The sequence below is a fragment of the Peromyscus leucopus genome, chromosome 1 (genome assembly GCF_004664715.2).
Source record: "Peromyscus leucopus breed LL Stock chromosome 1, UCI_PerLeu_2.1, whole genome shotgun sequence".
NCBI classification, from domain to species: domain Eukaryota; kingdom Metazoa; phylum Chordata; class Mammalia; order Rodentia; family Cricetidae; genus Peromyscus; species Peromyscus leucopus.
Window position 1 is genome coordinate 92,773,888 of NC_051063.1, and position 21,240 is coordinate 92,795,127.

At 47.5% G+C, this 21,240-nt stretch overlaps 1 protein-coding gene across 9 annotated transcripts in view; it reads right to left on the minus strand.

The window, feature by feature from the left end:
- The window catches only part of Mical2 (microtubule associated monooxygenase, calponin and LIM domain containing 2), a 129,058-nt gene that overhangs the window by 23,359 nt on the left and 84,459 nt on the right, over positions 1 to 21,240 (minus strand). For all 9 annotated transcript variants that reach the window (XR_003735217.2, XM_028875851.2, XM_028875852.2 and 6 more), the window contains 10 exons: positions 20,781 to 20,936; positions 16,914 to 17,014; positions 13,304 to 13,561; positions 12,133 to 12,248; positions 11,219 to 11,345; positions 10,497 to 10,587; positions 9,345 to 9,492; positions 8,291 to 8,490; positions 7,893 to 7,999; positions 1,946 to 2,014 (listed from right to left, as the gene is read on the minus strand). Coding sequence is in view for 8 of the 9 variants with exons in the window: in XM_028875851.2 (XP_028731684.1) it covers positions 1,946 to 2,014; positions 7,893 to 7,999; positions 8,291 to 8,490; positions 9,345 to 9,492; positions 10,497 to 10,587; positions 11,219 to 11,345; positions 12,133 to 12,248; positions 13,304 to 13,561; positions 16,914 to 17,014; positions 20,781 to 20,936 (1,373 nt within the window). In the remaining variant the exon portion in view is untranslated. The remainder of the gene's footprint in view (positions 1 to 1,945; positions 2,015 to 7,892; positions 8,000 to 8,290; positions 8,491 to 9,344; positions 9,493 to 10,496; positions 10,588 to 11,218; positions 11,346 to 12,132; positions 12,249 to 13,303; positions 13,562 to 16,913; positions 17,015 to 20,780; positions 20,937 to 21,240) is intronic.

Sequence of the window (21,240 nt, forward strand, 5' to 3'; positions counted from 1 at the left end):
TGTGTGTGTGTGTGTGTGTGTGTGTGTGATGCACATGGGTGTCTGTGGAGGCCAGAAGAGGGCATTGGATTTCCCCAGAGCTGCAGTTTTAGGCAGGTGAGAGCTACCTGATGTGGTGCTAGGAACTGAACTTGGTTCTCTGGAACAGCAATGGGCAGGTGAGAGCTACCTGATGTGGGTGCTAGGAACTGAACTCAGGTGCTCTGGAACAGCAATGAGCTTGCTTAACTGCTCAACCATTTCTCCAGCCCCTGAAGCCACAGTTCTTGATGGGATCGACCCCAAAGCTCTGGAAACGCTTCAGATGAGAGTAGTGAGCATATTCACATTGTAAGATGTGATGTGAACTCCAGATTTTCTTTTATCAGAAAATATGGTAAATGGTGGGCAGCTGCACTCTATCATGGTGGGCTCCTGGCTTGATTGACAGCTCACTGATGGGAAGTAGAACAAGTCTGAGGCATGAACAATAATGTTTTACAAACTACAGCAATAAAACCTCTTCAACCACACGGAAGATGCAGTAAGTCTCTTATAAGTCCTGGGAACAAGCACCAATATAGTTTATGAATTATCCCATGTGCCTCTGAGTCATCTTTGACATCAGCCTGTAGCCTAGCTAAAACTGGCATCCACACCTCATTAGCATATGCAAGCTTCCTTTTGCAGAATTAGGGTGGCTTTGAAAAATGAAGTACAGGGCTGGGAATTTGGCTTAGCTGGTAAAATGACTGGCATATAAAACATGAAGACCTGAACTCAGGTCCCCCAATAGCCCAAATAAAAAGCTGGGTGCAGTGGAATGTGTCCATAGCCTTGGCAGTGGGAAGTGGAGGCAGGCTGATCCCTGAGGCTCACTGGCCATCCAGTCCAGCCTAATAGATGAGCTATCATTTCAGTGTGAGACCCTGTCCCCCAAAAATAAGGTGGAGTGCAAACAAGAAAGATGCTTGACACCAATCTCTGACCTTCACATGCATACAAGATGCATGATTACCCTCCAGCATGTACACACACTCACATGCATACAAGGTGCATGATTACCCTCCAGCATGTGCACACACTCACAGGCATACAAGGTGCATGATTACCCTCTGACATGGACACACACTCACATGCATACAAGGTGCATGATTACCCTCCAGCATGTACACACACTCACAGGCATACAAGGTGCATGATTACCCTCCAGCATGTACACACACATGCACAAGTAAAATGAAATGAAGTGCACATCTTATGTCTCTTTATATTGTTTCACTAAAGTAGACTGCACACCCTCCTGCTCACACTTGCAGAGGCAGGTTCTAGACTTGGACACTATCTCCTACAATTTTCTCCCTTTACCAGAGGGTGGCACTCACGGGCACTCAACATTTTTTCTTAAAGACTCCAAGTACCGAAGAAAAAAGCAGCAACAAGTGAAGAGAGCAGGCCTGCTAGGGTCTCTTTCCTGCTTACTATAATTAGTAACTCCATATTAATTAACTATGCTATCTATGTCATCCTATTAATCTAAGAACCCGTCAAAGCTCAAACATTTTGGATGCATTGGCACATTTGAGAGCTGTAGCCCTCACCCCAGGGAGGTTTCATCCTGCAAGGTTTTACAGGTAGGGAATAGTAAGGTGATCAAACTGAGCCTGGATCCCAGTGGTTCATGAGAGAAAAAACAAAATGGGACCAGGACTAGAGACACAGCTAAGCATACCCAAAGCCACTGGCCCTTAGGACATGGGCTTTGTATCAACTGAGCCCAGGCATATATTCTTTTTTTTTTTTTTTCTTGGTGTTTCAAGAGGGTTTCTCTGTGTAGTTTTGGTGCCTGTCCGGGATCTCGCTCTGTAGACCAGACTAGCCTTGAACTCACAGAGATCCGCCTGGCTCTGCCTACCGAGTGCTGGGATTAAAGGCATGTGCCACCACCGCCTGGCTGCATACATACCTCTTCCAGGTTGTTGAAGCCCTGTCGTCTCCTCTTATTCATGTCGTTCTCTTCAGTCTGGGTGTCTACCTGCAATGGTCAAGGAAACAGGGTGAGCTCAGGGCCATGGACACTGTTGGAACTGGAAGCACAGAAGGAGGCATGCTTATCTGGACACGGCTGTCAGCCGAATGGTAGACATGGGAATAGATGGCCCTGCACATAAGTGCTGCCATGGAGTTACAGCCAGGCATAGTGGGGCGTGCTTCTACTCTGTCTCAGAAATCCTGTCACACAAGCAGGGCACGCATCATTTCTATCACAGTGGCTGTGTGCTTGGAGGGGGTTAATCATGTGCCTGAGGTCAGAGCCAGGCCTGGGGGTGCCCTCTGTGTTTGCTGCCTTATGGGAGGGAACTCCCTGTCTTTGTTCCTTGGGCCTCCCATGAAGAGGTGGGACAGGTTCACCCTGCAGAGAGCATTCTCAGGACTTGAGTGAGCTGTCCTGGGCTTTGGTGTCAAATTAAGCCTGCAATCCAGGTACCATTATAAGATTTAACTCATTTCAAATAAACATTAGCTCCAACCTGAGGACTAGAGATTGAATGTCCAGCTTGCCAGGGATGGTTCAGATTTACCGACTCCCTCATTCACTATAACTTTTAATAGACACATTCCCTTTCATAGTGTATTACCCAGCTATCCTGATAACCCCTCACAGTGCAGCCCCGCTGACCGAATCCGAACAATCTACCAAGGCCTATCAGGCTGGCCTAGGCAGATGAGGAGGGGTGTAAAGACTGAGCTGTCACCATGGTCTGGGGTGGGAGAGGAGGCGGAGTGCTATATCTTCTCCACATGCATCTTTGAGCGCAGAATAGGTCTATTTCCTAAGGACAGACATCTTAACTACCAACTTGCAGTGTTTTGGACCTTCTCCCAACAGTTCTCTCCTGTTGGAGTCTGGAGTCACATCCCACAGAGCACGTATCCCAACTGTATGGACTCTCCTATATTCTGACTTCCTCCATGGCAGGTCCACATCACATCCCAGCCTTTCAGACATCATAAATGCTGGAAGAAGTGCCACAGGCTTACTACACACCCAGGCCTAACACCCATCCAGGCCCAAGCATAGTGCTACCTTGCCCCAGAAGGGTCCTTTCATGCCTGGATACTCTGAAACAACTGTCTTGGAACCCCAGCACAGAGTCTACTGTGCATCACTTAAGTCCAATAAACACCCTCATACACACACACATACACACACACACACACACACCAAATACCACATACACACAACACACATACTGCACACACCACACACACACATAGCTGCCATGTTCACCAATCCCATTAAAAGAAAGACCAACAACAGTTTAGTCCTGGATATTTGTTCGAAAATTTGACCAAGACGCCATAAAAGAGCAGATCAAAGGGCCCTGCCTCCCTTCAACATCTCCTTCAGCTTCTCATAAATCACTGTTTTCTGAATGGAAATAATCCCAGTCTAAATGCTGGACAGACACCAAGAGAAACAGATGACCTTATTTCCAACAATGTTGGGTTTTAGAGGCACCAACTGTTTGGGCTCCCAGTTCCACTGACTGTGAATGCCACTTAGGCCCAGAGACCAGAGCTGTGAAAGTACAGAATGTCCCATCAACAAGAAAGCTTCGTGCATAATCTGAGGGCTCTCTTTGTGTTTTTGTTTCTACTTTCAATGAGGACTTGGCTTTTCTCACAAAGAGCAATACATCCTACTCTTCCCCTTATACTTGACAGCCTAGGGTGGGACCGTTCAAACAACTGGAGCCTTGCTAGACCCCATTCGGAAATGTGACTTAAGGGCTCACAAAATGCACTCCAGGGTGGTGGGCCCAGTCAGCAGCTCCTAAGAAGATCCTAAATCCTGGGAGAATAAATGCAGTACCAGGGGGCAACCTTTGCATCTTAGATGCCTCCACGGTGACCCTGGGAAATAAAATGCGTCTACATAGAAAGGTTAGCCACGCACACACATCCAAACCATGTTTACTTTCCCCAATGAAAAGTACTATTGGGATTCAGGTCAAAACAAAAGTCTAAGAAAATGAAAATGTAGAGATTTAATTATTTATTTTTCTCATTGGAAGCCAAATATTGACCCAAGACCTTAGCCCAGAGCCATTTCCTTGAGTAGCAACTGGTAAGCCGCTAAATGACCTCCACCTATGCTCATGCTAGTGAGCCTAGTTAAACTCAGTGGGACATGGACACAGACACACACACGTGAAAGTCTGAGGGCACTGGTGGGGAGAAGAGGGGCTTCTGTGGGAACGGGGGTGATAAAAATATATTACATACATGTATGAGATTGTTAAAACATAAACGAAAATACATTTCACAAGAAGGCTCTAATCACTCTGGACTTTATTATACTTGACAAAGAACCAGAAGCATAAGGATAAACCAAATATTTCTCATGGCCAGGCTGAGGGAACATAGAATAAACAAATGGCTTACGTTCTCTTCCTATGAATGTTTCCAGCTCTTTCACCCTAGGAACATTTTCTTATCACGATTTTCCAAGGATTTGAAAGAGTTGATATGCCAAAAGCCATTTATTAAACTAAATGGTTTCCCTCTTTACAAAACAACCAATGCCACCCATCGCTAGTCTGATAATTAATCTGACTAGCTGAAGACAGCCATGTCCCCATACATCCTGAACTGTTTTGGCTCAATGCAAACAACATTTATATTTAGTTATCTGGTCTAGCCTAACCCTGGAGGAATTTAGATCTGGCTGGGTTGGTTATCAGCTTTGATATTTAAAAAGATGGCCAGTGACACTGGCTGACAAGCTCTTTCTTCAAGGAATCACAGGTTCAGGTGCTAGGCTGTGGCTAGTGATGTTCAGAAAATCACCTAGCTACTTTGACTTTAGTGACATTCAGAAAATCACCTAGCTACTTTGACCTCAGTGTCCTCACCTATAGGAAAGAGTCTAACACCATCTACTCATAAGCTTGGAATCACAGAATGTTAAACACTTCTTAAACTGCACATTGCTGTATAAGTGTCAATGCTAGAATAACAGAATTTTAAACATCTGAATTCTAGTTCTTACTTTGTTTTTTTTTTTTTTTTTTCGAACAGTTTTCTTGTGTTTGGCTTTCTGAGCTACTTGGTAGCCAGGTGGCTCGAATCACAGAGATCGGCCTGGCTTTGCCTCCCGAGTGCTGGGATTAAAGGCGTGCGCCACCACCGCCCGGCTAGTTCTTACTTTGATAATACCTGTATAACTTATTAAAATTTAACATCTCCAAGTCAAAGTTTCTCTACCCACTACATTGCAAGGACACTATGTTCCCATCCTTCCTCCAAAGGATGTATGTATAGGTTGGTGGATGGATGGGTGGGTGGTTAGGTAGGTAGGTGATGGATAGATTGGTGGTGGGTGGATAGATAGGTAGGTGGGTGGGTGAATGGACTGATGGATAGATAAGTGGATGGATGGATGGAAGGATAGATAGGTAGATGGGTGGGTGGGTGAACGGACTGATGGGTAGATATATGGATGGATGGATGGGTGAATGGACTGCTGTATAGATAGAAGAGTAGATGGATAGGTGGCAATCAGGCTAGATAAATAGAAGAGGCACTTTTTAAAAACACCTTTGTCTCTCTGAAAAAGTATCTGTGCAGAAAGCTCAAGGTTCAGTGGGCTCTAGAGCAGCATCTGGACCACTCTGACCACACACAGAAGAGTCATGCTGTGCAACTCCATCTCTTCCAGGAACCAGTACTGATAGCGCAGGAACTGGCCAGCTGACCTTTGGCATGGGCATTCTACAGCAGGTGATGGATTTATGTGTTATCTCACAAGAAATGAGCTCAAGAGGAGACAAATCCCAGGTACCTTCATGTGCAAATCATTTAACAAGGACAATGATGGACGGCAGTGCCCATAATAACTGGCATTGTCCAGGAGTGGGAGGTCTAGGAGAGTCCAAAGGAGCACAGATAAGAGTATGTGCAGATCTGTGTGAATACAGAAAGGCAAGAGGCTGAAAAATGTGGCACCAAGATGCCACCTCCTTGCATGGTGAAAAGAATTTAGGAACTCCCAAGAACGTTCATCCTATGCTAAGGAGTGTTTAGGTGCTGACCGGGATCACAGGCAGACTGCAGACGCACACCAAAGACTCTAAAGAGAGAAACACAATCCCTAGCCTTCCTTTCTCATGCATGGGCCACCCACTCAGTCTTCATTACTTAGCAATCCTGAGTGAAGTACTCTCCCTCAAAGCATGGCCCTAGTGGAGAAAATGCCTTCATTTTGCTTGAAGTTGGTATGTCTTTCTGAGATTTGAATGTTGTCATTAAGATAAGAGGAGAGGAGACAGAAGAATTGAATCTTTAGGATTCAAACCTGGAGGGAGAGATTGTTAAGACTGCCTCAGCAGGGGCAGTGATGCCTCTGGATGATGAGATGGAGCACTGTGGAGGGATGGACAGGTGGGCATGGTATGCTATTTCTCTGGGAGCTGGAGAAACACCAGGGAGGGATAGTGAGGAGTGATGAATACTGACGCCTGTATCAAGGTTGCAGACATTGTTGGCCAGGTGGGCTATGGGACAGAATGGTCCAGGCATGATCGAACCTAAATTTGTATTCCCTAAGTGTGCACAAGTTCCCCTGCTGGCAGGGCACATGCCTGACTGTACCAATACCTGTGTGGCATGACAGAGGTGGAGGCATCACAGATAGATAAGGATGCGTGTGTGGTTCTCAGCATCTTGTGTGGGACCCCGTCAGTCTTCCCACTGCCTCCCAACTAACATCACTTCAGCATGCTCCGTTACTGGATACACAACAAAGGCCTTTTTGATGAACAAAGGCAGTGCAGGGGGGCAGAGCAATGAAGTATAACTCAGTAGTGTGTGACCATCACAAGCCACATAGCCTCCCTGGGCCCTGGCTTTTATCTGTAACTGTGAACATAGTAAGTAAGGACATTCCATTTCCCATTGAGATGCAAGATGGTTGAAATCAAGGCTATCCAGTTTTCAGCTTCTCTGGGCCACATTGGATGAAGTGAATTGTCTTATACCACACATTAAATTCAGAGGTGTCCAACCCATGGCTTGTAGGTTGTGAGAACATATGCTTACTTATTTTGTGCAACTGTGAGACAATGCTGTCATTTACAAAGTTCACACTCAAGAAATGCATAATTGAGTTACAAAAAATTGCCATAAAAAGTCTCATCCAGGATAGGGTATACTTTGAATCCCAGTGGAGGGGGGACAGAGGCAGGCAGATCTCTGTTAGGTGTGAGGCCAGCCTGGTCTACATAGTGGGACCTGATCTAAAAAACAATGTCTTTATCATGTTTGAATCAAGCTCACAATTTTGTGTTAGGCTATATTCATAGCTATTCTGGGGGTATACTTCTACCTTAAGGCTATAAGTTGGACATCATGAATAAAATGGTAATTATGGTAATTATTCTTCAGTCCTGTGGTTCCCAAACTGTGTAGCTAAGCATCCCATGACACCAGAGTGAACCCAGAGGAATGGCAGGACACTCAGTGTCATCTGTCAGACATCTTGAAAAATACTGATTATTTGGACTTAACTGCTTAGGGAACAGAACAATAGGCATTTTTTTCCTGACCTGGGAGTACTGTGAAAAAGTCACGAACACTAAAGGTTCTATAAATCTTGAAAGTTCTAGAAGCTCACTATGCCCTGGACTTGTGCTAGTTAGTGTTTGTCAATGTGGTACAAACTAGAGTCACCAGGAAGAGGAAACTTCAACTGAGGAAATGCCTCCATGAGATTGGCCTAATGTAGATAAGTCTGTGGGGCACTTTTCTTGACTGATCATTGATGTAGGAGGGCCCAGACATGAAATTCTCCTTCCTCTTCCCCCATCATCTGCAGCAAGGAAGAAACAGAAGGCCAGCCTGAAACTTACCCGTGGGGTCCTCTTCCTGGGAAATGTGAGGTTGAGATAGTTATTAGGAATGAATGATTTGCCCAAGCCGAAGTCAGCATATTCTCCATAGTTTTTACGCCAAGAATCTGTTGAGAAGTAAAAGGAACATTGAAATTGGGATCCAGGGCCCAGATGGTGATGTTGTAACCTATGGGTGTCCTTGTATCAGGGCTCTTCTAGAATAATTCCCTCACCCCAACCTTTATAAACCTTAAATGGCTGAGGGTGTGGGGAGGCCACTGCATCTCTTCAAGGGTAGTCACCCTTGTTTGGCCTCTGAGTCAAAGATGTCTTGAAGATGCAGGGTAGACATACCAGCCAGATCAGACTGGAGGACAGGGATGGCACTAGAGACTAGACACAGCCTCCACGCTTACCCATGGGTCTCAGCGGGGTGCCCCGGAAGAGCTCATAGAACTTGGAGAGGTACATGACCATGCTGAGTTTGTCGGGCTCCTGAGTAGACGCCATCTCTTTGCCTGTAGTCACAGGCAGGATCCCAAACTCACGCTTGGCCACATCAAATGCCAGCTGATTGTTCTCCACTGCGTCGTCTTCATTCAGTGAGTCAAAGTTGCTGGAGGACCAACACCAGGGGAAGTTCAGGGTGAGCCAGGATGCACTGAGCCCATAAGAAGCACTGTGGGCTGATGATGCTCCAGCCCCATTGAGCCCCAACCTCCAGCCCTGGAACACGCCTTGCTCATGAAGGGAATGAATCATGATTACACCACTGACCTAGCCTGAAACCGTCAGAAAATGATTTACTTCCTCTGGAAAATGTAGGAGTTACTTTAATTACTTCTCTCCCTCATTTTTCATTTTAATTGCTATAGTAACAGGATCTTTTCTCAAACCAATCAAATGATATGTATCATGTGGAGATGAGATTCCCATCTCCTCATGGCTAGATGACGTTGGTAGGTTTCCATCAGCCTTTCAGGAAGGGTTTGTACGTAGATGGGGGTCTGTGCTGCCCCCCACGTCAATAGGTATTTTTCTTTTATAATCACAAAGGGTTTCTAGAATGTCATCTCACTTTCCAGTTGACAAGGCCATTTTGCCAACATACAAAGAAGCTTTAGAAGATTCTAGAAATGATCTGATGAATCAGAGTGTCAAAAAATACTTCTTTGGCTGAGTAGGTCTCTGTTCTACTTCCTCTCCTGGGGGGGTGGGGCTTTGAGGCCTATGCTCAGTTTCCAAAATGTGGCTATTAGGGTTGGGGGCCAAGTGTTGAGATGTAGCCACTGACCCTGTGCTGACCGTCAGGTACCAGGGACACAGGGCAAACATGTTGCTGTCCAAACAAGGGAAAAGCAAGTTTTAGAAAACCACCCAACCAGAACGTGCAGAGAGAAATACTAAGCCAGGTTGGGGGTCTCCACCCAGAAAAGGCCGGGGTCCTTTGTGTCCAGGGTCCACACTCACATCAGCTCTGGCCGGAAGCGGTGGATGATGGCACACAGAGCCAGACCACTGCGCCAGGATGTGGTCAGGTCGGTGACATGGACGTGCTGGTAACCCTCGGTCTGCTGCTGGCACCAGGTTAAGAGCTTGTTAGGCCGGATGTCTGACTCTGTAGGGAAGAGGTAGGCGGTAAGGCTCTGCAGGAATTTCGGAGAGTTCAGCCTGAGCATCTCTCCCACTGCCAACAGGGCTGGGAGCCAGGAAGAGTGGATGGCACAGAAGTTGCACTGATGGCCACCGCACAGGGTCTGGGTCAGCAGGAAGCACGCTGTCCCTGTGGTCCACTGTGGCTAGGGTCCAGGCTTGGAGGCTGGGAACACAGACCCTGCATCTATTGGGTGACACTAATGACATGGGGCTGTCGTGGATAGAGGTGCTTATGACCAGGTTTGCTGCTGGCGGGCCCAGGGAGAAGAACTCTCTAGAGAAAGTGTCTGGGGATGTATATTCGACCTGGCTACTGAAGAGTGTCTAGGAATTCATCAGACAGAGGCGTTCCAGGAAAAGAGGATGGGGTGAGAGCAGAGATGTGGGGAGCCTGCCACGCTGTGACAATAAAAGTTTATGGCTGTCAACCGTGCTTCCCAGCAGCTGCGCATGGGCTGTGTGCAGGGAAGGGAGAGAGAGGCACACAGAGGTAGCTGGAGTGTCTCTGGGTAGCAGAGGAGAGGGGCCTGAGAGAAGGGTTGTTGGGGAGTTACTCATTGAACCATCCTTCCCCTGGCTCTGAGACCACTCTGTGGCAGTGTTGTGTCAGGGTTAGGAAGATAAGGAGACAGGGTGGGACAGGGGTGGGGGGAAGCCCCAGGAATCTGTTGCTTAGCTGCTGGGGAGACAGGACACTCATCCCAGAAACAAGAGGCAAAAAAGATCAGCCCTGTGGAACTCCCTACCGTGGACTTTCCTGTGCTAAGTGCTCAGCGAGTAACTGCATGTCTTAATGCCGATAATCCTGTCTTGCTTTGGCTCTTATAGGTGAGGAAATGGAAGGACAAGGAGAAGAGGCACTTGTCAAGGTCACACAGGTAAGGGGGCAGAGCCAGGCTGGCTGTGGGTCTGAGCAAGTCTCATCCCCTGCACAGCTTGTCCCAGGGTTCCAGAAGGGCAACTCACCCCGCCTGGAGAGGCTAACGGATCTCCTCACTGAGCCCCATCTCTCTTGAGAGAAGCTGTCCAGCTCCTTAGTGATGTACAAATGCTTCACCTACGAGCAGAGAAGACCACACATCTGTCCACCAGTTCCCAGAGCCTGGGCTGGAGGCCTCTCCCTGTGCCCCACACAAGATTCCCTACCCACTACTACTTTCTTCAGGTACTGGCTGGTCTGACTTTCGGCAGGGCGTCCAGACAACTGAGTCACAGACAACAACTGTCTTCCCAAATGTGGCAGAAGTGGCAGTGACTGTCTAATTGGCTAATAGGAACCCATACTATTAACAGAAGATGATAGAGGTTGGGTGGATAAAATCCCAGGATAAATGATGTCCAGGTCTATGCATGGTAAGGAAGAAAGGGGATATCTAGGTAAGTGGATTATTTCTGAGAGAGAGGTATGATTGATGTCACATTTGCACAGTGACAAATTAACACATGGAAATACGTAAATAAACACACACATATGCACAGTTCCATTTCTGCTCTAGTTTCCTGACAGACTATAAAGAGGCCTAATCGGCCTTTGCTGTACCTTTGCATCTTGTGGGGAAAAAGAACTGCTCTACCCTTCTGCTAGCAAGCTTTGGTGGCCTCAGTTTCAGGACTGTGACAATTTATGAGACCATTACTTTTCCTCAGGTCACTGCAGGGGCTGAAGACAGGCTTCGGAGTGGGCTTACCTGGTGAGGCCTGACACAGTGCAAGTTGAGGTTTGGGTACCGTGTTGCTGGGTCCAATGTATACTGTTCAAAATTTTTGTTGATGTTCTCTGGGGTTGTCTGAGGTAACAACCGGTAAAGACTTTCTCTGCAGAGAGTCAGAGCCCAGAGGTCAGGGGTTGCTCTTGCTACATCAGGCCCTTATTCCTACACCCCCTTCTCCCCCAGCCTCCCAGGTTCCAGGGATTGCTTCTGGTGTGTTTGTATAATCCTCTCCTGTAATCTGACACACCCCCAAGAGCTGTAAAATGTAGGGGAGGGACAAGGAAGAGAGAGGAAAGAGTGCCCAGGTGTTAGGGACATGGTCTCCTTCCCTAGGCAGGAGGCTGCAATGCGGGCCCAACATCTCAGTAGCCTCTGCTTCAGCTAAAGCTACCACCCAGCCATAACGCTCCTGTGGCCTGCCTTTGTGGCCACAGTGGCCCACACCCAAGGCCATCAGAAGCCTATCTCCTATATCAGCACCAACTCTCCCGGTCAGCTGTGGTCAACAGCAAGGGCCTGGGAGGAAGCCAGGACTTCAACTGTAGGAAAGGCCTGGCAGTCACAGAATCCTTACTCAGGGCAGGACACTGTGAATCGTCCTTGAAGACTTCCTTAAACAAACCTCTTGGGTCTTGTGTGGATGAGAAAAGTCAAAGAGAACCCTGATTTAGGACTAGCCTATGTCAAGATTTGTCTCTACTATCTTCAACACCAGAGAAACTCAGCAACAGAGAGGAATCATGACACAGAGTGTCCTTGAAGACCCCGAGATCACATCAGGCCACCAGTGGGATGGCAGATTAAGCTCAATGCAGAGGCTGCAGGACAGCCAGCCTGGCTCTACTCCTACCCAGGACCCTCCAGCTGGGAGCTCTGCTCTTGAGGCTCACCTTTCAGCCAGCACCTCCAGGGGAGGGGTGCCCTGGTCCCAGCTCTTCACCATCCATGCTGTGTCAAAGGCTGCCAGGAAGCCCCGGGCACAGCCTGTGCCCATGGGCCAAAATGGCTGTAAAAAAACATATGTAAAATTCTCGTTGACTCTAATGACTCCCAATCCCCTCTCCCATTCTACCTGGAACTCTCTGGTTGCCAACTCTGAGCCAGAGCAGGGCTGGAACCCTGCTGCCCACGGCTTACCAGAATCATGGGTAGTTGTAGCACAAATATGAAGGGTGTAATAGCCCCGTGTGTAGCAAAGCTACCTGGGGGCTCTGGAAGAGAGGGAATGGAACCAGAGAACACTTTTGAAAAGTGTGGCCTTTATGCTGGTTGTAAAGCATGGATGGGGTTCTGATCTCCTTCCGTTTGGGAGGATCAGGGGCAAAGGCTTTGTGGCTGGGAAATGCTGGAGCCTGCCAGAGCGCAGGAGGAGAGTGAGGAAGGGGAGGCTGGGAGGGAGACAGGGATAGGAGCGACAGGTCACAATAAGGGTGAGCAAGGACCGATCTGGTCAAGCCAAGGTAAACAGCTTGCTCCGTGGTGTACCCAAAGCAGGGTTTGCAATCTGACTCTCAGCCCTGGATGACTTTGCAAACACTGTCAATGCTCACACTAAGATCGGAAGCTGACCCTCAAATGGTTGCTTAGCTAAGGATCCTTGCACTTACAGGGTCGACAGGGAAAGTCACGACTTCAACGCTGTACTTTGAAAACCCCTTGTCCTCAAGCCTCCCTCACACTCCGGAAGATTTCTATACTGAAAGGCCACCCAGGGCCACCCACATGGGTAACAGGTCCCAGTAACACTTAGGGGCTACATGTTGTGAGGAGGACAGTCCTGGGCTCTAGATCAGGGCTAGATCTAGCCAGTGTTCTTCAATCTAGAAGCAGCCCAGAAGAAGCTGGAAATGGGAGGAAAGGCTTCTGCTACAGGCAAGCTGACATATCTCAGAATTCAGCCCAAAGGGCTGGCTCCCAGGCCAGCATGGCCTTGGCAGAGGTCTGCCCATTGTCTGAGAACCTGCCCTTCCTGGGATGTTGGCAGCAGAGTCTGAGAGCCTGAGTGCAGATGTGTAGATCTGAACCGTGGCAGGAATGCAGGGCTCTAAGGGCAGCGAGTACCTCAAGCAAGCTGTCGCCCACAAGCGCCACGAGCAGCTGGTGGGCCTGGCGCTCTCGCATCAGGGCTGCGTTCTCTGAGGCGTACATGGAGGTGAAGTCGAACATGGCCACATCAGGCTGCCCATTGTGATTTATGGCAAAGTCTAAGGATGGCAGCTGGTAATTGGTGGCAAAATCCGCAGCCTCACGGGCGTAGGAGAGCAGATTATCCTGGTTCACGTTCTCCGTACACAGTAGCATCTCTGTATCAATGTAGTCCTGGGCAAGATCAAAACATACATTAAAACCTCCCTCCTCTCCAAAGGGCCAGATTCAGACCCCATTAGGCAAGAGACCATGGGATGGGTCTTTACCAGGGTGCTAGTCAAAACAGAAACAGAGGGGCTGGGGAACGAATCAGTCTGTAAAGCATCTGCTGTGCCAACATGAAGGCCTGAGTTCAATCCCCAGAACCCACATAAAAAAGGCAGGCAGAACAGTGTGTGATTATAATCTCAGTGCTGGCGAGGCGAAGACGAAAGGATCCCGGGAGGCCTTTGCTAGCCTGCCTAGTCTAATGGGTGAGCTCCCGGCCAGTGAGAGACCTGTCTCAAAGGACAAGATGATGGCTCCAGAGAAGTTCCCCTGAAGCCGAGCTTTGCCCTCCACAATGCACACATGTGCATGTATATCTGTAGGAAGTGTGTGTTTATGAGTGTGTGTGTGTGTGTGTGTGCATGCGCGCACGCGCGCATACATGAACCAAAACTAGAAAACCAGAGCCAAGGAAATAAATGCATGGTCCAGCCACAGTGGTTAGCATGGTTGTGATTAAGCACCCAGTTTGCCTTTGGGCATCCTGGCATCCAAGGCCAAGTGGAAACGTGATATGGGCTTTCCTTATCAGAAAATGAAGCATAGCAATTCCTCATGGGAGGCAAGTTTCTTCTGGCATGGAGTGCTGAAAGATCTCTCTCTCATAAGAATTTAGACAGAGGACACTGGGAACCGTAATGAACAGTGGACTTGATAACGGCCTCTTGGCAAACAAAGGAGCACATTGCACATGGCTGGTCCTGGCATAACTTTCAGTACAATTAAGAGACAAAGGGAAAGCCAGTGAATGTGACTTAATAATGGATGGAGTTAAGCTACGGAGGTACAGATATGCTGTGGTTAGTGGTCAAACAATATCAGAAAAAAAAATGGGTGTGCCATGCCACTCTCTGAATTTCTTTCTAGACTCAGTTGCCCACTTTTCTGTGATGCTGGGGACGCTCATGACTTGGTTCTGAAAGTGGGCAATTGTCCTGTTTCTCTGCTGGGGTGGAGATGCCTGCACTTGGACAATGAGGAGACTCATTCCAGAGACAGACTGCTACAGAACAAGTTTAGAAGATTTCCAAAGTCTGTTCTGCTTATCTTTGGCAAAGGCCATCTTTCCTAAAGATGATGTGAAAGGGTGAGTTTCCATTGATAGGATGCTTCCTAGTGTGTATGAAAAACCCGAGTTCAGTCTCCAGCACTGATTAAAGCTGGGAGCGGTGGTGCTCACCTGTAATTTCAGTATGTGGGAGATGGAGGCAAAGTGATCAGGAGTTCAAGGTCATCCTCAGCTACAAAATGAGTTCAAGGCCAGCCTGGCATACATGAGGCCCTATCGCAGCTGGAATATGGGCATGCTGTTTAGCTTTATTCTGAGCCTCTATTTTCTCATTCACAAAACCGTAATTGCAAGATTCCTCCTTGGAGCCATATGAAGATGAAGTTTGAGTATACACATGAAATATCCCATGCTGTGCCTGGCACATAGGAAGTACTCAGCAGATGATACTGCCTGTCTCTACTGATTTATAATGTCATGAATGGTGCCATATGATGAGATGTCAGCTGGAACCATCCAAGATACCAGCATGGGCACATCTACAGGTCCCAAGACATACAGCCTCCCCTATATCCAGAGTGACCTTCTGTTTCTATTTCCTGGGAAGCTGTGATTTCTAATATTCTATTTTGAAAATTCTAATATTTTCTCAGAGAATGTACCCAGTATTTGCCCAAGAGAGGACTGAAGAAGCGACACCAGCACACCTGAGGGAAGAAGAGGTCATCTTATCTCCAGACTGACCACCTAGCTGTGAGCTGGAAGATGTGGAAGCCCAGTGCTCACACAGCTGGTGTGTGTACGTGGGGGTGTGTGTGGGGCTAGCCTCATCTGTCCTACCCACAGCCTCTGCCCACAACCCATGCTCTCAGCAGAGGCCCCAGCCAAGGTGGAGGAGGCCTGGGTTACTCATGCCTCCAGGCCAGATGCCAGTACAAGCTGGTGAGAAGATAGACACACTGTACTCTGGCAAGCAACAATGAGAGTTCCCAGCCCGGGACAGGACCTGGAGGCAGCTGACCTGGGGCTGTGAGATCCTTGTCTTGAAGCAGTGAACACAGGAGCTCTAGAAGGGTGAGGCCTGACCACCTCATCTTCCCCACCCTCCCCTTCTCATTTTCATTCATCTATATGTGTGTATCTACAGAAGTATATGCCACATGCATGCAGTACCCATAGGGGTCAGAAGAGGGCACTGGATCTTCTGGAACTGGAGTTACAGTCAGTTGGAACCTCTGATGTGGGGTGATAGTTAGCAAACTTGGGTCCTCTGGAAGAACAGCAAGTGCTCTTAACCTTTAGGTCATCTCCAGCCCCACCCCATTCTTTCTTTATACTTGATGATGCAGGCTAGACCTGGTGTGCATGCCTGCAATCTCAGCTCTTGGGAGGCTGAGGCAGGAGGATGGAGAGTTTGAGGGCAGCCTGGGTTATACAGCAAGACATTATCTCAGAACAAGAATAAATAAATAAAACAAGAAGCAAAGCCATGGAGAGAAACCAAAGAGCCAACAGAACAGAACAAGTGTCCAATCAAGGCTGGGGGTGAAGAACCCTGAAAACCAGTCGACCAGGCACTGTGCTAAGCATGATGTGTGTGTGTGTGTGTGTGTGTGTGTGTGTGTGTGTGTGTGTGTGTGCGTGTGTGTGTGTGTGTGTGTGTGTGTGCATTCCTCAGGCATCCCACACCCACACACAGTCAAGTCTCAAGAACCCTTTTCAGAAGATTTACAGGGGTTATTCCACTTTATAGATGTAAGACTGAGATTCAAAGAAAGAAAATCAAAATCTTGACCACCATCCTGAGTTAGCTCATGGGAGAACTGGGTCTCTGTGCATCTCTGATGGCACAAACAGTAAGTTGCGCTCCTACGACAAAGGGCACAGTGTGAGACTCCCAAGTGATGGCATCTCTGTGTTCCACAAGGACAAGGAGTCCCCATCTCTGGTGGCTGTGACCTCCTAGGGAAGGAGTAGGGCCAAATGAAGGATGCATTTGAGGAAGGAAAAGATTCAGCTGATCATATTCTGGGCAAAGATCTCTCACCCCATCATGTTTGAGACATATCTGTGTGGATGGGTAGTCACACAATGCCAAAGGCAAGAAAGGTGCCCTGCAGTTTCTCTTTCCCTTCCCCCCTTGCATGGATTCTAGCAGGACAGTATCTTCTCTCACATCTGCTGATGCTGCCAGTCCATATTGCCCAGGGGAAGACAGGTGAGAAATCACCATCTACGGGTACGTACATTAATGATGACGCCTTTGTCCAGCAGGCTCTGCTTCTTGGCCGTCATGACAAAGTAGTGGGTACAGTCCTTGTAGTAAACAATGTTCTCGAGATCAATCCCTGGAAGGAGAAACATTCAGACTCAGTTTACCAACCTGTGCCTTGCTTCATTCCAGCTCTCATTATGTATGTGCAGAAGAGGCATATAAGAGAAATAAGAAAGACATAGCAGGCTGGGGAAGGTAGAAGAGAGGACCAGAAGTCACCGAGATCAAAGCAGCTAGCTTTTCTGATTGCACCAAGACATGTTCAAAAACAAAGCAACCAAACAACAGAAATGACCACAGGTGTCCAGTATCCCTAAGTTAAAGCTAGACAGAAAGTGTTACAGGAAGTGCTGGACAGGACCATGGATGCTCAGGCCCCATCCACTGTCTACTCCACAAAGTATAGCTATCATGTCCTCGCTTGCATGAGAAAACCCAGGTCAACAGAACAACAATCTAGGTTAGAAGCCTAGATTGCATCCTGGTATGTGGGTGTGTGCATGTGCCTGTGTATAGGCCAGAAGACAACCTCAGGTATCGTTTTTCAGGTACCTGCCTCCTTGAGACAGGGTCTATCATTGACCCAAAGCTCAGCAACTAGACTAGACTGGCCAGCCAGTAAGCCTCAGGGATGCTCCTGTCTCCACGCCCTAGAGCTGGAATGAAAAACATACACTACCACGCCCAACATTTTTATGTGGGTCCTGGGAATTGAATTCAGATCCTCAATGGAGCCATCTCCCCAGTCCTAGACCTCATATTTTGTCCTTTCCATGGACAGCAATGCATGTACACAATAGGATTCTGTACTTAAGATCATGTTATGAGATGATCACTTGGCTCTGTGTTCTCAAAGGGATGTCGGGAGGCTCAGCCTGAGCCACTGGCTTCACCCGAGAACTTAATAGAAAATCAAATTGTCAGGGCTGCTAAATTAGAAACTGGGGGTAGGGCCAACACCTTACATCTTAAGCTCCCTGGTTGACTTTAACAATCACTAGAACATGAGACCCTCTGGCTTAGTTTATGTGAAGGGAAGCAAAAGGCACACACTGACCTCAAAACACCCACACAAGGTGTGTGGGGTAACCATAGCAACGCCCTTATTATTACAGTAAAATAGGAAACAGCCATGCATGCAGAAGGCCCCCAAGAGAATCAAAGGAAATTCATTGCTGTCACTGATGTGAGACAATGACTTACGGTGTAACAACGGCCAAGTTTAAAGGAAGCTCGTGAAAGCTTTGGAGAAACACACACAATGTCCTATCATAGTCCCTATTTGGTGATTTGGGTATTTATTTTCTTTGTTTCTAAGGGGAAGGAAGGGCTGGAAAATTAAGTATTAAATCATTCAAAGGATATAATACTCTGGAAAGGAAATATTAAAACTTGTAATAATAAATTGTGGAGGCTCAGAGGGACATAAGATGGCAAATACTATTGTGACCAGCAAGAGGCAGAGCCTGGTTCAGCAATTCAGTCCATTCCTAGAGGATGAACCTTATAGAAAATTTCATGGAAAGTGGTACCACAATGGGAAACTCATGGGAGATGGAGTTTAAGTGAAAGTGAACATGTGTGTCTTTGTGGGTCACAGAGTCTTTGTTACAAATACAGTGGAACCAGCCATAGACAATGCATGGCCATGGCTGCATTGTGAAATCACAGCCCTTGCTAAAGGACATTGAAACCTGAATGTCCTGTCATCTCAATGTATCATGAAACATGATCCTTTTGAGTTTTTTCTCCCTTTGACCCCTTGAACACAGAAAACCATTCCCGTCTCAGAGATAATACCAAAGCCACGTGGTCATCCACAGTCCTCAGGCTTGGATGCCAAGAGATGCCACAGTCCCCCAAACCTACCATCAGGACTATATTTAAGATGTGATGTTGAATGAGAAAATGAGAAATGTAGGCAATATTTACAATGTGCTAAGAAAGGGGGAAGAAAAAGTATGAATACATTGATCGGAACTGGAGCCACGTGAAATGAGTGTGCAGGTGGCTCTGACAGAAAGTGTCAATAGATCAGTGCAGGCTGGGCCATCGGAGAGTATTCATACTTTACTTCTTTTATAGACAGTGTCTCCTAGAGTTGAGGCTGGCCTCAAAACTATTATGTAGCTGGTGCTAGCTTTGAACATCTAGTTTTCCTGCCTCTATCTTCCAAATGTTGAGATTACAGGCATATGCCCCATGCCTGGTAAGAATAGAGGCCTTAATTTAACATTATCATTGCACTGCTTTTTCAAGGAACAGTGTGCATTTTTGGTCAGGTTATAAAGAAAGTCAATTTCTCTTTGCTTCTCCTCTACCCTTATGAGCACCTGTTACTCATTTACTGGCTATCTGGCCACAAAGAATCTAAGTCTTGGGTTGCTGATCTGGTTGGCCCCATGTTGGGTGCCATTTGTAGTTGAAGTTTTCCTGGTCCTGCCTGGCCCACGGTCAGGACAAATCTCTCTCACCTGCCAGTCCCACAGCCGCTCAGACCAAGCAAACACACAGAGACTTATATTACTTATAAACTGTATGGCCATGGCAGGCTTCTTGCTATTTAGTTTTTATATCTTAAATTAACCCATTTCTATAAATCTATACCTTGCCATGTGGCTCATGCCTTACCGGTACTTTACATCTGCTTCTCATGGTGGCGGTGGCTGGCAGCATCTCCCTGCCTCCTCAGCCTTCCATTTCCCAGAATTCTCCTCTCTACTTGTCCAGCCTATACTACCTGCCTGGCTACTGGTCAATCAGCACTTTATTTATCAATCAATTATCCACAGCATGTGTGAGGTCCTTATCTTGTCTCATAGGGAAGGGCAGCTGATGTGCTGCACAAAGCACCTGGGAATCTTCAGGTTCTCCCTCAGACTATAGGCTCTCTCCTCAGAATGCCATCAGCATCTCATGCTGACTTAGGCACAGCCTTCCCGACTACCTCTTGTTATAGTGCTTTATGTGGGTACCCTCTTTGGATAGGGAGGGGTGGGGCTAACATTGACTTTGTATTCCACAATGATGAGCACCAGTGTACAACAGACACTCAGTAAATGCCCATCAGTAAATTCTATAATCTATTTCCACACACAACATCCAGAACGTTCTCTCAAGATTCCCTCTTTTCCTTGAAGGGCCTCTGGACATTCACTGTACTGAGAGAAATCTTTGCTTCCGAGACTTCAGTCCCAGTGACCCCTGGAAGCCAGTGGGCCCTGTGAACAGTTTGGAAATCTTGGACAAGGACTGGGGAGATGACTTAGTCAGAAAAATGTATGCTGGTCAAATACTGCAGAATGGAATTTGATTCCCAGAATCCATGAGTTGGGGGAAGGCCAGCATGGTATTGTAACCCCAGTGTTTCACAGAAATAGACACCTGGGGCTCATTGGCCATTCAACCTAGCCTACTTGTCAAGCATTATGTCAGTGAGGCTTTTTCTCAGGAAAAAAAAAGTGGACAGCATCTGAAGAATGATGCTAGAGGTTGTCATCTGACCCCCACACATGTGTTCACACATGCATGCGCGCGCGCGCAAACACACACACACACACACACACACACACACACACACACACACACACACACAGCAACTGTGAATAGGGCCTGGTTTAGAGAGGTGAGATCTTAACTGTTTCTTCTTTTTTTTTTAAGATTTATTTATTTATTATGTATACAATATTCTGTCTGCATATATTCCTACATCCCAGAAAAGGGAACCAGATCTCATCATAAATGGTTGTAAAGTCACCATGTGGGTTCTGGGAATTGAACTCAGGACCTCTGAAAGAGCTGCTGGTGCTCTTAACCTCTGAGCCATCTCTCCAGCCTACCTGTTTCTTCTTTAAGGTCCTGAAAGAACTTCTGGTTGAAGATGAAGGCCACGCCACTGATCTCTTCCACCTTAGCCTCGGCTGTGCTGTTCCTGTTTATGAAGTTGGCAGTGATGGCAATGGCCAGCTTCCCTCGGAACTCCTTCCTCCTGAACCCTGCGGAAGGGAAAGGATAGATGGGTCAGTCCTCTAGGTCGGGTGGGACTCACACAACATTGCTGAGGACACTTCTCAGTGCCCCACAGACAAGGGGGACAGGGGCTCTGGAGCAGGCAGAGGCACCAGGCCTGTTCCCGCAAGAGGCATTTTGAAGTCAGTGTGGCTCTGTTCTTTTCTATACTTTTGGACCCTATGGACTGCTTCCATATTCACAGGCCAGTGGCCAAAACGATCTGTGCAGCAGGCTACCGTAGAGCTCAGCCCTCTCTAGACACAGGATTGACAGATTGATAGCTCTTTC